At 36.1% G+C, this 16,228-nt stretch overlaps 1 protein-coding gene across 1 annotated transcript; it reads left to right on the top strand.

Annotated features, from left to right (window-relative positions):
- The first annotated feature begins 10,234 nt into the window (after positions 1-10,234).
- LOC111479969 (uncharacterized hydrolase YugF-like) lies at positions 10,235-14,656 on the top strand. Its single transcript, XM_023124903.1, has 10 exons — positions 10,235-10,798; positions 11,618-11,709; positions 11,811-11,908; positions 12,027-12,076; positions 12,231-12,326; positions 12,791-12,880; positions 13,219-13,311; positions 13,674-13,769; positions 14,166-14,231; positions 14,472-14,656. The coding sequence occupies exons 1-10, from the start codon at positions 10,595-10,597 to the stop codon at positions 14,598-14,600; spliced, it is 1,014 nt and encodes a 337-aa protein (XP_022980671.1). The 5' UTR covers positions 10,235-10,594; the 3' UTR covers positions 14,601-14,656.
- Positions 14,657-16,228: the final 1,572 nt, after the last annotated feature.

Here is a 16,228-nt window from a genome sequence, read left to right as displayed (position 1 = left end):
GTTACTTTGGAGGTTTGTCTCCCCCTCCCATAAAGTTGTTGGCTTGGAGCCTCTCCCCAGCATTCGGGTCATCACTGACATGAGTCGTTAAGGGTCTAATGAATCAGACTGTCAACAAGTAATTTAACTAGCTCAAGTTCAGTCGTATGATGCACATTACTAACGAGTCGGTAGTTTCAAATGAAAATGACCAAGGAAACTTGATAGATAAAAATATCTTATAGTCTGTTATGACTATTAAAAATGGTAGTGTCGAAAGAAAATTTAATCGCTATGAAGTAGGTAAATTTGAAACTAAAGTATTGGTATGAAAAAAATTACCAAGAGGACAATATAATGCAAAAAATTGATTAAATAGTGATGTAGTTGATGGAAGTAACCAAGTCTGGAAGAAAGTGAGAAGGTTGAAATTAAGGAGAGTTAAGTATTTAAGCTTTTACAACCTTAGTGTTTACATAAATATTGATTTTAATGAAGCGCATGAGCCACAAACCTACTATAGGAATTCTTTTGCTCATGAAATTTTAGAAGGTACAATATGACATGATAAAGTTTTTTTTTTTTAATATTTGGTGACCATTAGATTACGATAAAGGGGCTAAACTAAAGGTAGGCGTAAAATGACCAAAATATCCCTATAATTATGTACCATTGACTTATAACTAACGTGACTTCTAAATGACATGAAATTTGATGAAAAGTCTTATGTCATAGTTCAAAATAATTATACAAAGTTATAAGGCCATTGGAATATGTTAAGAATTTAAACCAAGAATTGGAGTGGTAAATGACCAACATACCCATGTAAGAATTCTAAAATGCTTTCAAAATTCTTAAGGACCCCTTAAGACATTTTTGATGGGACTCATGAAATTCTACTTGTCATTCTTAAGAGCATGGACAAGATAATTTAGCAAAGTTGAGGTAGACCGAGTTATAGGCACATGAACTACTAAGTTAGGACTTCACACTCCTTAGCATTTGTTCCGAGAGTGTAGTAGCTCTGGTCATTAAGAGGAAAGAAGGCCCACGCGGCGATATATTGAACATCAAGAGCTTTCGAAAGTTAAGGAAATTACTGGCCTTAGTCGTAGTATAAAGATGTGCTGGATGATATATGGAGGTTAGTAAAGTTTAATGATGTGTTGAAGGGATAACTAATTAGAGTATTAAGGCAACTCAAAAAGCAAGCATCCTACCTCATATCTACGAAATAAAAATGAGACTGTTTGCCTCGTCCTTAATTTGGATGTCATGACTCACGTCGTAGATTACGAGTCCTTACAAGTAGACGATGACCCAAGTTATGAGAAAAGACCAAGAAGAATTTTAGCCCAAAAAGTGGAGGGCTTCTATATGAGAAAAATGGTTTTTACAAAACCATCAAGCGAAAGAAACTATTTGAAAATAGAAGGAAGAGATGGGGAGAAAGACCCCGAGTAATTTCAAGATCAAGACACTTTCGAGACAAAAGTTCCCTTTGCATGTGTATGATATAATAACCTAAAATTTTAAAGAAAAAAAAGGATAAAAAAGGAAGGGAACTCTTCCACATTGTTTAAAACTGAGAAATTGGGGTAGGCCTCCTATAATAGGGAGGTCCCTCACTTCATTTTATGATCTCACTTGAACCGTTCGAAACGAGTCAGAGAATACATTTTCTGACGGCTCTAGGGACGTATTTTGGCTGATCCGACTTATGCCTGATACGCTCGGGTCATTTTCTACTAGTTTCAACTCTTCGAAAGTGTTTGTTAGTATGAATACCTTTAGCTAGATTAAATTTTTGGAGTAAGTTTAAAGTATTTATGCAAAATTAGGCTTAGTTTAAATTATTAGGAGTGGTTTAAATTATTTTTGCAAAACTAGGTGAGCCAATTTCCATTGTAGAATTCTAATTTATGACGTTGAACTCCTTAGGTAGAGTTAAATTTCAGTGAGCAGCGTTAAAATAGCATCAAAGAGTCATAGTAGTTTCGGCCTAGGCCAACCAAGCAAGTGACCCTATCATCGGTTTGGTTATAATTGTATGCTAAGTGATGACACGTGCCGTGGCTTCACACATGTCATATGCTTGTATATGCAAACTATTATGAAATGATGTGTATATGATATGATATGTGAATCTTATGATGTATATGACGATATGATATGTTAAGATATGATATGTTTGAATTGTTGGTTTTGTGTCCTAAAACTCATAGTTTGTAAACAAAAACATATTTTATTTTCAGTAAAGTTATTATTAATGTTTATTCAGTAAAGATTGTTATTGAATAAAGTGAATGCTACGATCATTAATTTAAATCCAATAAACTAAGAACACTTTGGCTATAGTATGATTACTTGAACTATATGTAGAGACATAAGAGTGGGTTAAGTTCAAGTATATAGTCAAAATGATCTATAGTACATGGATAAAATTGAGTACCTTATTCTGGGGACACTATGGATGTGGTCCACTTTTGTATATGATATAAACAATGTGATCACTAAATTGTACATGTGGAGACATGTGAGTGGGGGCATCTTATGCAATGAGTATTGCATAAGATCAAACCATGAAGAAAACCACTCTCACTTTATAATTTCGTTTACTGCTGAGACTGATTTTTTCATTCGATGACCTAGGTAACTCGATCTTAATCCTGTGCTAACTATGAACTCCTATTTATTCAAAATTATCCTTAGATTTGCATGGGTGAGAGTGACCCGAGTTCGCCGACTCAATAAGCCTCCCATTTTAGAGGTAAGATTGAATGAATAGTTGGGACATAGGGTGTAAGATGAAATTCACTCCTACCCGTTTTTAGGGATAATAGAGAGGTTGTTCCCTTAAGTATTCAGTTTGGTGGTTAAACCACAAATCAATTGTTCTTTACAGGATCAGTGGGACTTAAGAAACAAGAAGTAACTTTAGGGGTAAAGCGGTAAATTGACCTAGCTCCAGTTACAAACAACCTGTGAATGATAACTTACTAATAATGGTTATATCAAATGGACAGAAATATATCTATAGTGAGGGGAGTGCAACTATAGGCTATAGTGAAGTGTCCTAGTAGTTAACGAATGTTGGCTAACAAGGTTAATGAGTTTAGTCGGTTAATCTCGGATTGTTGGAGCCCATGATCTGTAGGTCCATTAGGTCCCCCTGCTAGCTCATATGGGATTAAACCTTAGAATAGTGTGCGAGTGAGTTTGAAGTGTTCAAACTCAAATTAGAAAATATACACTAAATATATACGATATATTTAACAGTATTTTGTTTTAATTATGAATTAAACAAAGAGAGAATTTGAGATATTTAAATAAAATTTAAATATTTTAATTATGAATAGGGATTGATAATCAATATGTGCCATAATTAATTGGGATTGACATTTAATTTAATGTTAAATATTATTTAAATTGTTTAATTAATAATTTATCATTATTTTGATTTGAAATTAATTATTTAAATTAATTGTTGAATTAAAATAAAGAAAATCAAAAGGTTGAATTCACTTAATTGGAAAAATGGTTTGAGTGTGTGAAATTTTGAGATGTCAAAATTTGGTTTAACCAAACTTGCATGCTGACAAATAAACCCCACAAATTTCAGTGTCAAAATGTGGTGAACTAAAACTTGCATGCTTCCCACATAATCCCAAACATTTGAGTGAAATTTTGAGTGTCAAAGTTTGGTGATTTCAAATTTGCATGAACATGCAAACATAACTTTATAAATAGAGTACTCAAGGTACATGGAACTTCTCTCTTGGAAAAACCTTAGAAAAAACTCTCACAAACTCTCACAAACTCTCTCTTCATATATACTAAATCCCTCTTAAGTTTAGTCACTCACCGGATTCCACAATCCCGTTCTAAGACCGAAGAATAGTGGAGAAGACACTAGTGGTGGTTCGAAACCGATTCGTGAGGAAAAAGAAATTTGAACTACAAAAGGTTAGTACTCAAACACCTTGAGATTTAATGCTTATGAACATGCTAGTTATTTACTATAATTGATGTTCTAAGAATACCTAAGATCCAAATTGCTTCCGCATCTGTTATATTAACACAATCAATAAATTCACTGCCTCCTGTTGGACTTGATTCAGGTTCACGTCGAGTGAGTCTCTCTGTTGAGTCAGTATCTCTATATCTTTCTCCTCCTCACTCGATCGTCCACTAGAGCATCAATCTCCATTAACAAGTCATTCTCTTTCTCCACACCTTTTCCAACTTTCTTCACAAGTTCAAAGATTACCTTCCCATTCTCTTCCTTCTCATGTTTGAGATAGGAGGAACTCTCACTCAGCTCAGCAATTTCCTTTTCTAAGCTTTCAACTTTCATTTCTAACTCTTTCTTTTCTTCTTCCATTTTATCTTCCATTCTCATCATTTTTCTTCTTTCTTCTTTCTTCCTCAAATTGCCTTTCCGGCTATTGGAGCTCTCTCTCTTCGAGCTCGGGCTCTCTGTTATCCAGTTGTTCATCTTTTTTCGATTTTCTTGTCTCTACTATCAGGATTTCGCCACATCCCCTACACATCACCTCATTTCCAACAGTGTCCACTGCCTTACGACTATCGCCATTGTCTTTTGTGCCACTGTGTTCTTTTGTGTTCAACTCTTCATTTTGGGCCATCAAGAGAATGCCTCCGTTTGTTGCGTCATCCAAGGCTAGGTTGATCGTTTGATCCACCTTTTCCTCGAGTCGACAATCTCTTGCATAATGACCCATTCTGCCACAATTGTAACATCTGTCAGAGTTACAATTATTTGCATAGTGACCATATTTTTGACATTTGTAATCCTAGATGTTGGAATTATATCCTTGACCACGTCATTGATTGCGTCCTCTTCCACGCCAATTTTCTTGGTTTGACTGTTTCTTCTCCTTATAATTTTCTTCATTTCTGTTGTCTTGACCTCCTCAACCATTTTCACGACTTTCACAACCTCTACCTTGAATATTTTGATAGTAGAGTACCTTTTCATTCTTTATTGATGCTTTGGTTTGAACCGCTTGATCGAGTGTCTCCTCCCTCTTCTTCTTACATTGCTCATGTGCCTCGAGAGAACCAGCGAGCTCATCAATTGTGAACTTCGTTAGGTCTTTTGACTCTTCTTTGGCACATACAACATTCTCGAAGTTTTCTGTTAACGACCTCAAGATCTTCTCCACAACCCTTGTCTCAGGTAACATTTCTCCGTTTCGATTTAGTTGATTTGTCACGGTCTGTACGTGCGTAATGTAGTTAGATACATTTTCTGACTCCTTCATCTTCATGCTCTCCAACTCACCACGAAGAGTTGGAGATGCACCTGCTTGACTCGGTCAGTTCCTTTGAACACTTTTTCTAAAGTGTCCCACGCTTCTTTTGAAGTAGTTGCCATTGCAATCTTCTCAAAGCTCGACTCGTCAACAACTCGGAACAACATGTATAATGCTGGCTTATCCTTTGATCGTAATTCCTTTAACGCATTGTTTTGCGCTGCCATATAACCCGTGGTATCCTTCGGTTCTTCGAAACCTTCTTCGACCACCTCCCATGCGTCTTGAGAATCGAGAAGAGCTTTCATTTGGATGCTCCAATTCTCGTAGTTCGTCTTCGTTAATCGTGGTAGCTGCATTTGTCCCATCATGTTCGTCATTGACTTTGATACCAATTTGTTGAAAATAAACAGTCCGCTCTTATACCAATTTGTAGAAAATAAAACTCGCTCTGATACTAATTTGTTAAAATAACACTCACGAAGTTGTAAAGGAGATGTCTGAGAGAGACAAGGAGACAAAGAATCCTGAAAAACACTCTTGTAATAACAAATTAATTTATACGTTTATAAAGGCTAAAAATGGCTATCCCATCAATCCACCCTTTACTAAAATGATTATTGGCCTTTCATTTTGCCTTTTTCTTTTATAGCTCAATTTCAAAAACTTATTAAAATTAAAAACTGCATTTTTCATTTAAGTTTATTCCCAACAATATCTTCATCTAGGGAGAGTTCCCCACATATTTCATGAAGGGACTTGGCCGAAATCGTGACCGAAACCGTTGATCCAAGAGTTCTTTCCCAGAACGGAGGAGAGGGAAAGTTTTTCGGCCGCCACGTTTCAACCGTCGGGAGGAGTGGCGTGTCTAGGCAGGCGGCGGACACGCGTTAGGCGACGAGTGGAGCCACGCAGCTCCATCCAGGACATGACACGCGACGTCTGAAACCGTCGACCGACCGCGTTCCATTCGTCGACCCGCTACATGTGTGATGACCCGAACCATAGCCGACCCGTGGTCCACATGAGCAAGTGGAGTCACCGACCCAAACCGAACTGAACCAAATCACAACCTAGCAAACCGTGACTACAGAATTCGACCCGCGCGCGGCACTCGGCGTGACACCCGCGACTAGACTTTGTCTGGGCGCGTGGGAGTGCGTGAGTTTCACTTTTTCGTCCGTTCGACCTCTGTTTGCCTGATTTTCATCTCGATTTCAATTCTAATCATTTTTTTATGTGATCTAGGACCTAATTCGAAAAAATCAGTGGACACGCTATTTGTGCAGAAGCGCTAGCAAAAGGGCACGTGTCAACCAGGTAAGTCACCACACGGTATTTAGGAAGAAATACTTTTAGGATTCGTTTGAATTGCATGCATACTAATATATTTGCCTTAGATTAGCTTTCCATGAATTAGATTATGTAAGTTGTTTGTTACGAGCATATTGAGAGAATTACCTGGGTGTTGCTTGTATGTTTAAGCTCCCGCTATATGGATGCACATGTTTAATTCATGTTGAATAGGTGAAATCCGCGTTTCGGACACTTGAGGGATGACATCGCCCCGTTGAGCATGAACTCCGCTTTCCAGGTGCCTGATGGAGACCATCGCCCTTTTGAGTTTGCATGTCTAATCTGCATGAATTATGTGTGATGATGTTAGATGGCGGTTACATGCACACTCTGTTATTTTCCACATTTACCTTAGATTAGCTCTCCATGAATGAGACTAAGCAGATTAATTGTTACGAGTGTATTGGGTTAATTATCTGGGTATTGCTTGCATTCCTTTAGCTTTCGCTATACGTATGCATATGTTTAATTCATGTCGAAATTGTGAACTCTGCGTTCCAGGCGCTCGAGGGATGACGTTGCCCCCTAAGCACGGACTCCGCATTCCGGGTGCTTGACAGAGGCCATCATCCCGTGACGCATGCGTGTCTAGCTTGCATGAGTTATGTATGATGATGTTAGTGACGTTTGCATGCACACTCAGTTATTTTCCATGACCCATTACTTACTATGATAAGCCTAGGGATTTGTGGTTAGGAGCAACAAGTCACTCAGTCTAGGTACAACCTTCCCCCTAGGAACCTAATAGATTACCACGGCGAAGAAGTACCTTGAGTATTCTTAGACTGCTAGTTGCCTAAACGGCCTCTATAGCTTTGTGGGGGGAACCAGAGGTTCCTAACCAGTTCTTACTACTCTTAGCTTTTTTCGCATGGGAAATGTGTCCCACGTCGTACAACCCGTTAGCTACACGGGAATGGGTTGGGCCGCGCCCTCCAGGGGACTGTCATGGGCTTAGGAGGTACTCAGCACACCCCTAGGCTAGATACCATGTAGTCTCAGATAGCCATGCAGAGGTAGCGCCTCATAGAGAGACGTCGTTCATGTCAGCTTAGCATAAAGGACCCTTAAGTATCAAATGAGAGGACGGAGAACCGAGGAAGCTCTATACAGCAAGTCCCAAGGGGCGAGCCCCAAAGGGACTAAGACCAGAACCAGATGGCCTAAAACCAATTAGAATGACCGTGGGAATTTTGTTAAGTTATTTAAGAGCCTACAAGTAGGTGACTTACTGAGTATAATTTTTATACTCATCCCATTCTTCTTTTTTTTTTCCTCAGGTGTTTGCAGGTTGTCGGTCGAGGTAGAGGAGCGTTCGAGAGTTGTATGGTCACAGAGGAGGTCATTCCGGAGCGTCAGTTCCTCTTCGGTCTTTTGGAGTCTTTTGTAAACTTCCTTTATACCTGTATTTCCCCTTATTTTGTAAATTTGAACCCTCTTTTTTAAACATTTGAAAATTACACTTCTCCTTCCTCTATTTTGATTTGACTGGATTTTCTTTTTTATCTTTTACTCTTTTTCTTTCTTTCTTTTTGTTTGTTTTCAATTTCGTCTTTTGGGTCACGGTCCGAGTTTCGAAGCCTAATAAATCGGGTCGTGATAGATGAGGTGTGTCTCCTCTAGAACATACTCACATTTGGTGAAAATCCAACATTTAAAAATAAAAATACGGAGTATTTTCTGACAACGATTCATTGTCGCAAATATGATTTTCTAATCTGTGGTATTTTCGTAATTTCAGTAAAGTTCAAGAGTATTTTGGTAATTTTTTATTATTTTATTATTTTATTATTTTATTGGAAAATCCAAACTTTTCTAAAAACTTTTATTTTTTATTTATTTATTTATTTTTGTTATTTTTTCCTTCTTCACCTTGAACTTTATATGAGATATTGAAATGACTTAGCTTAAGACACTTGTTAATTTTATTTGAGTTACTCTAATTCCTACTTTGGGGATTATAAAAAGTATTCAATAAGTAGCCCCACTTTCGAAGATAGGAAATGAAATTATATTCAATCATGGTTCAAGTTCGAGACATGATTGAATGTGTAATACATCTCTACACACGATTCATGCATGCATGCATGAACCCACCAAACGGCCCATATATGTACTATTGGGCCTAGCTACGGGCTAATGCACGCTCACGTTATTGCCAGAAGCCATAGAGAGAAAGGAGAGAGTATCATATCATTGTGTATGCATCTGTACTAATCTTACTAAAGAAATGTATCAATGCTCATTACATACAACATGTATGAGGTCTCATAGTTTAAAATCATGGTACATAGTTATAATAGAAATTATACTTCATTTCTTTCATGACATAACGTTCCTATGAGACAAACATACATATACTCGATGTATCTATCATGGTTAACATACATACCTAATCGATGTTTGATAGACATAATATGAACATGCTATCATAACATACAGGGCGGACATGCCAGAAGTACATGCATCATATAACATTCATATTATAAAGTAACATAATCATGACCATACATAACGTACCATAACATCATAAAAATATGAAAGGTAAAGGGGCCACATGAGACATGTTATTCATATACCACATGAGTCATCCAACTAAGTTTGTGGGTGTTCCAAGAGTAAAACCACTTACTTGGTTGCCCTAAGTCGAAGTTGGTTCTTAAAGAAAGTAATATCTCCTATATATAAAATTTGAATCATCTCATAGATAAAACTAAAATTAAATTATTAAGATCAAAGATTTAGGATTAAGAATTGGAACCTTGTTCTAAATTGAGTCCCTCCACAATCAAATTTTAAATGACTCGAATGCAATCTGCCCAAAAGAATTACTTGAAAGACAAAGATGATACTCAAATTTCCAAAGGTAAAAGTCTCAACTAGAGATCTCAATTTCATTCTTATAGTCTCTCCTCAAAATAAACTCAACTCTTCAAATGCTCACTCCCCACTACTTTTCAAATGTCCACTAAAAAAAAATATGACCATTTTGACCAGCAACTTCCCACCCACCCTCATGTCTACTGCAACAATTTATGAAATTAAAATAATAAATAAAATTTTTAAATAAATTATTAATGGAAGTGATATTTATAGCAACCCATCCTCCACTTCAACTATGGAAATATTGACAAAATTCCAAATAATCATTCCTCAATCGAATTAGCACATGAAATTGAGGTTGAACCGAGTTTATCCAATTTTGTAGATGAAGAACGAACGCTGTCAAATCTTCTTGATTTTAAATCGTGGAATAGATTCAGTTGAAATGTTTAGAACACCACGATCATTATCACATATTAAGAACAAGAACAAGAACAAGAACGAGAGGAAGAAATTATGGTTAATTTGGGCGAAATCTAATTTATGATAACTAGGTTTATAATGGATGGTTGATGAAAGTGATGTCTTCCCATAGGTTATTAATGATTTCCCAATTTTTGTTTGGCATTTTTGAATTCAAATTTTCTTAAAAAGGTAACCCTCCACAAACCTTTTTCAAGTTTTATTATAAATGTCAGTCTCAATTACATATTTGTGTTAATATGATAGAGAACACTAAAGAAGCATTAAATATTTGTAAACTGAAAATTCTCAAAACAACTATTTATCTTTTTATCTGCCATTATTATTTTAAACTAGAATTTGGCCAAGCCTAATAGAACAGTGTTCTTCATTGTCAATTCCGCCTCCTTAATCCAACCTGCAACCATGGTGTTTTCTCGTAAATGGTCCAATGGAAACCGTCCACGGCTGCTTCGAATTGCCATTTTTCTTTGAAGTTTTGAGTTCTAAAAGGCGATAACAGAAGCAGAAGAAGAACTGAACTGACGCATCTCGCGCTTGCGTAGATCTAAATCAGGCGCCAAGGCATCGTGCAGTGCGAGCTTGTCTTCTTCCTTCTACTTCCATCTTCTCTTTTCAGCCAAGTTGCTGCATGCTCTATTTCATTTGTTTACTCCGCTTTTAGTCGTCAAATCATGACTCTGAAATGGTGCTTACCCTCACTGTCGCTTCACCAGCTTACGAGAACGCCAATGGCCGCGAAATGTGAAGGCCTTGGCCTTGGAGGAGTTTTATCCGATGGAAACTCTGGAGCATTCCCCTCGTTTCTTCCTAAAGAAGTCGGTAAAATCAAAGATCCATTTGCCAGAACCATGGCTAGCAAAATCGAGAGACTACCGGTAAAATGATTTTTTCTCTATCCTTTTCTTGTGTTTTCTTGGACGAAATCAATGGTGCATTGATCTCGCAACGATGACTTTGCTTCTTCAGTTTCTGATTCTGTTTCTTTTTTGTTTTGGATAGTTTTGTTTTTGTCTGCCTTTTAATCGAGTGGTTTGAACATGAAACTTGTAGTATCTACCTTTTTAAACTGCGTGCTTATTTCCGGTCGATTTTTGACAAGGAAGGCCAGCTGTAAGAATCGTTTGCAATGAAAATTTTACTGCTTAGAAACTGGACTCGAAAGCAATTCGCCGTTGTACAGTTGGGATTCCATCTCGAGAGATTTTGGATATGGGTATTCTCTAGCTTGTGACTGGTTGCTTTCCCAATCCTCTGTGTCATTTCTCTTGTTCATTGAAGATCCTTCGCCTTGAGTATATTGTTCTTTAGAGAAACTGTGATAAGAAACTTCCCTTGCATTACAAAGAATGCAAACAAGCAATATAACGCAAATTTATGTTTTGAAATCGTCAAATGGTTAAGGATCTTAACTCCGTCTCATTGTCGGAGCTGATCAGTTCATCTACAATGGTATTCAAGTTTGTTGTTTGTCTTTAGCTACAGGATGGCACGTCCATTGTTTTATTGATATACAGAGTTGTATTTTTAGATATCATTCACCTGAATCTCTCATGTACTACTCAATAACGACTTTTCTTACGCAATTGATTTTCTCCAATTTCACCTTGCGCTTCAATTCCTGCCCCTTCTGTCTTCAAGGTTACTACCAAGCCCAAGCCTGCACAATGATTCTTTATACTAGTTCTTTTTTGCAGATGACATTATCTGAAACTCGCATTATGAGCAGCTGCGTTAAACCAGTAATAAGAAAGAAGAATCCGGTGGTTCTACTCCATTGCTTTGACAGGTATATTATGGAAGTAACGAGATTTAAATTTTTTTTTTTTTTTTAATATGTACTCTTTCCATTTAACATGATATGTGCCGTTTATTTTTGTCCATGCACAGTTCTTGTTTGGAATGGAGTTATGCATTTCCTCTGCTTGAAGAGGCTGGTTTAGAAACGTGGGCTGTCGATGTTCTTGGATGGGGCTTTTCTGACTTGGGTGGGTTCATTTAAGAGTTATTGTTCATTTGGTTATATTTTCTTCTGGCTACTAGTATTTTATAAACTGTAAAAAGGTTTCTCACACATATGTTTCTGATTTTACTTGTGCATACTAGATAGTCTTCCACCATGTAACGTCCAAACAAAGCGTTCTCATCTTTACCAGGTAAATCACTTTACCCTTTTACCTTCGTTTGTTTTAGAAAGATTATTGGTTATTCAATGTCTCCAAAATTCTTTGTGAAGTTTTATTTGTTGTAATGGTTTGAATTTCGCAACAGTTGTTTTAGGCTGTAATTGAATTTGAAATTGGGTTTTAGTTTTGGAAGACCTACATCAAGAGGCCAATGGTGTTAGTTGGACCAAGCCTTGGAGCAGCGGTTGCAGTTGATTTTGCAGTTAATCATCCGGAAGCTGTAAGTTTTAACTTTCTATCTAGCTTAAGAGTAATTCAATGATCTTGACGATTTGTGCATGAAGAATGTGAGTAACCAAATGAGGCCTACAATCAAATTTAGGGCCTTCTCACACAAATTTCCTAAACAAATGCTTGTGTGCATTGTCAGCAATTTCATACCTATTTTATCATATTTATATCAGATGGAGATTTATAGTTGGAAACTGGTTTACTAACATCATCCCTCATGATGCTTTCTAATTCATCCTGATAATATTACTTGCCAAATCACAATTAATAGTTAATGTGAAACATAGTCTTTAAACTTACAGAAATGATGGTCCTTGGAGCCTTAAAATTCTTGATCCTGAATCATCCTCCAGGCTACTAATATATTGTTGATTTGTACTGTTCCTTACGCTTCTTAACTATTTCTTTGTGAGCTGTTAGTTGTGAATTTTTTTTCATGATTCTGTTTCACAGGTGGAAAAGCTGGTCTTGATCAATGCTTGTGTGTATAGTAAATGCACCGGGCACCCGACAAAGCTGCCGAAAGTGGTGGCATATGCTGGGGTAGGCCTCCATGGCACACAACTGAGTACATGCCAGTAATTGATATTCCATTTCTTTTCTCGTACACTTCATCAATGTACAAATTACATTTTAACTATTTTAAACGACTTTTGGAAGATGATAAATTGCGGAATCAACAACTTTTTAGCCTGATGCTCTTCAAGTACTTAAGTTTCCAACTCTTCAATTGTGTCATGAAAAAATATTGTCGGAATTTATGTAACATAGTAAAATACATATGCGGAATCTTCATAGATCAAAATGCTTGTTTTGGAAAGGATGGTAGAGCCTAAAGCTTGTATAGCACTGACAGTTTTTTTTTTCTAACGAATTGTCAGGTTTCACTGTTAAAAAGTATCCCATTGCGCCTCGTTGCAAATAAGTTAATATTCAATGGACTTTCACTTGCTCGAAATCTAGATTGGACGAATGTAAGTTTCTCTTGATGTCCTTTCTGTAAAAGGTTGCTTTTGAATATGTCATTACATAAGGCATATAACCTATCAATCTCATCTCAGACACTTTGATGCTGATGGATGGCTTCTTTCTTTTTCCTGCCCTTGTTTTTCTCATATCTTTTCGTTTACCACGTGAATCATGAAGACCTTTTTTGTAATCTTAAGTCACCTTTGACGAGTGTGAAATATGATCCATCAATTACTTTTTGACAGTAACAAAATGTATGTCATAAATATGAAAGTGAGATATTTCTGTTTAGTTGCTGATTTCATATCTTGTTTAGTGGGTGCGTGATGACGTGACAATCTACTTATAATGTTATTATACGGATTAGGTTGGCCGTTTGCACTGCCTATTGCCTTGGTGGGAAGATGCAACGGTTAATTTTATGAACAGCGGAGGATATAATGTCATTTCCCAGATTAAACAGGTATATCCATAAATACCCATTATGATGCTGCAGTTTTAACTCCTTTTTGGATCTCTGTCATTAAATTGAGTTCCTTTTGCTGAAATTTTCTGGGAAAGTTAACTCAAGTTTTCCATCAGTATTTCCAACGACTCAATGGAAAGTAAATCTCAAGCTTACATTTGAACTTGTATTTTTCCATTTTCCTTTCAAAACTATTGTTACTTTCAGGTACAATCTAAAAATGTTTACTGACCCGATCACAGTGGTTTTGGGGTTCTTTAGGTTGAAATAAAAAAGCATGGTTACAAACTAAAGAATTTTTCAAATAATATCAATTGTTGTAGTTCAAATGAATAGTTTCTGTCCTTGCTGTAAGTTAACCATCTACATTGTTCTCTGTACTTGAATCAATAGGTCAAGCACAGAGCACTTGTCATTGCGGGCGAAGATGACAGAATTATTTGCTATAAAGATGCAGTGGTGAGTTTCGTTTTTAATCAAAAGAATCCATGTCTTCTGTTAAATTGCTTAGTTTTGCCATTTGTGATGTTAATGTATCTTTCCTCCATGCTTTTGATTGGGATTCCCTCCCAACGATACTCAACCGTATGTGTTCATTGTTTGAACTGTTTTTTTTCCAACCAAATGTGCATATTTCTTGTGAGAGAAAGAAAATAGAGAGTTTGATAGTGATTTTGTTTGGTTTTTTTGATTTTGCAGAGATTGCATTGTGAGCTACCAAATGCAATAATGCGAATAATAACAGATAGTGGCCATCTGCCCCATGTTGACAATCCTGCTTCTGTTTCAAAGCTTATTACAGATTTTGTGTTACATGATTCCTGCTAGGAATTCTTCACACACGTAAAAATATCCTTCCATAAGGATATATATATATATATATATATATATATATAGATATATATATATATAATATCTACCACTCTCTCTCTCTCTCTCTCTCTCTATATATATATATATATAATATCTACCACTCTCTCTCTCTCTCTCTCTCTATATATATATATATATATAATATCTACCACTCTCTCTCTCTCTCTCTCTCTCTATATATATATATATATTATGCTAAAAGTTCAATGATGAGAAATAAGTTAATATACTATTTTGGTTGTTGAATTTTGAGTTGTTTTGAAGTAGCATTTAATTTCTCTGTGATTGGTAGCCACTTTAATGTTGGAGAAAACTGGAGAGAAAGGATCCCTTCTAAGCACACTAGTTCTGCTCACAAGTTCGAGAATAGATATATGATAATAGATCTTATTCTATCGATGATAAGATATTTCTTTATGAACAATACGAATCAGAGTTTGAAGCATGGGAATGAGAGAAGTCCTTGACCCACTACAGATGGATGAGGCTTTATTCAATCACATAGTTTGAGTTCTTAAAATATGGCACCCTTGGGGCTTTCTATTTGATTGTATTGAAAGGTCCAATGAATTGGAATTTTCCTATTGGACTAGGTCATTTAGGGGCAAACGGATTTTTATGATGAAGAGTATGAGCTTCAAGAGAATGATTTGGAGTTCTTGCAGAGTGGAATCGTGCAGTACCACAAGATAGATCTTTCAAAAAAAAAAAAGATTTTATTTTTTGAATAAACCAATTCATTTGGAACGGATCATTTTATAAGTTAATAAAAGTTGTTTTGCCATCAATGAATCCTGTGAAGGATCCAAGTAATCTTGTTAAGAAACTTATTTAACATGCTAAAGAAACAACATTAGAAGTTAGTGTGTAATGATTCCCCTAGCCTAACATTTCACTTCCACTTTCGCTTTTCTATGCCACTGATTTCGCTTTTCTTCATTGTTATTAGTACCTAAACACTCATATCTTTGGGCAGAATGTAAGAGTCTAATCCTGATAAAAATTAAATAACCAATTTTTTTTTTTAAAGTCGAACTTTTGAAATTTTATTAAGAGTTCGAGGTTGAATTTTAAGATGATGTAATGGAAAAAAATTCTTAGAAAAATCTCAAACATCCGAAGAAAAATATAAAAAAAATTGGTCAAAGTCAATCTTGGAGAGTATTTGGGTCATTTTGGCCTTTTAACTTATGATAAAATAATTTGAAGATCAGTGGAAGAAAAAAAAAAAAAAAAAAAAAGAAAGAAGAGAAGGTTTTAAGAGAGAGAAAAAGGTATCGTCGAACTTGGGAACTTGCTCCGTTCCAGCCACAAGGAGTTGTTTTATGGCCACAGGTTGTTCATGAAACTTGCTTAGAAGGTTGAGGAAATTCAATATTGACATTTCAATTGTCCAAATCGAAAAAAAAAAAAAGAAGATCGAGAAGTAAGAATTTCAACCTTTATATATATATATTAGAAGCGCGAGATTCTTATAGAATTAGGTTATAGAATCGAGTTACGTAGAAAAAGATAAAAAAATTAGAAGAAATTAGGCTTAAATCTAGAAACTAATTGGGAAGATCGTTGTAGACGAACATACA

Source organism: Cucurbita maxima, unplaced genomic scaffold (assembly GCF_002738345.1).
Source record: "Cucurbita maxima cultivar Rimu unplaced genomic scaffold, Cmax_1.0 Cma_Scf00005, whole genome shotgun sequence".
Lineage (NCBI taxonomy): Eukaryota > Viridiplantae > Streptophyta > Magnoliopsida > Cucurbitales > Cucurbitaceae > Cucurbita > Cucurbita maxima.
This window is presented reverse-complemented; position numbering and strand designations above follow the sequence as displayed.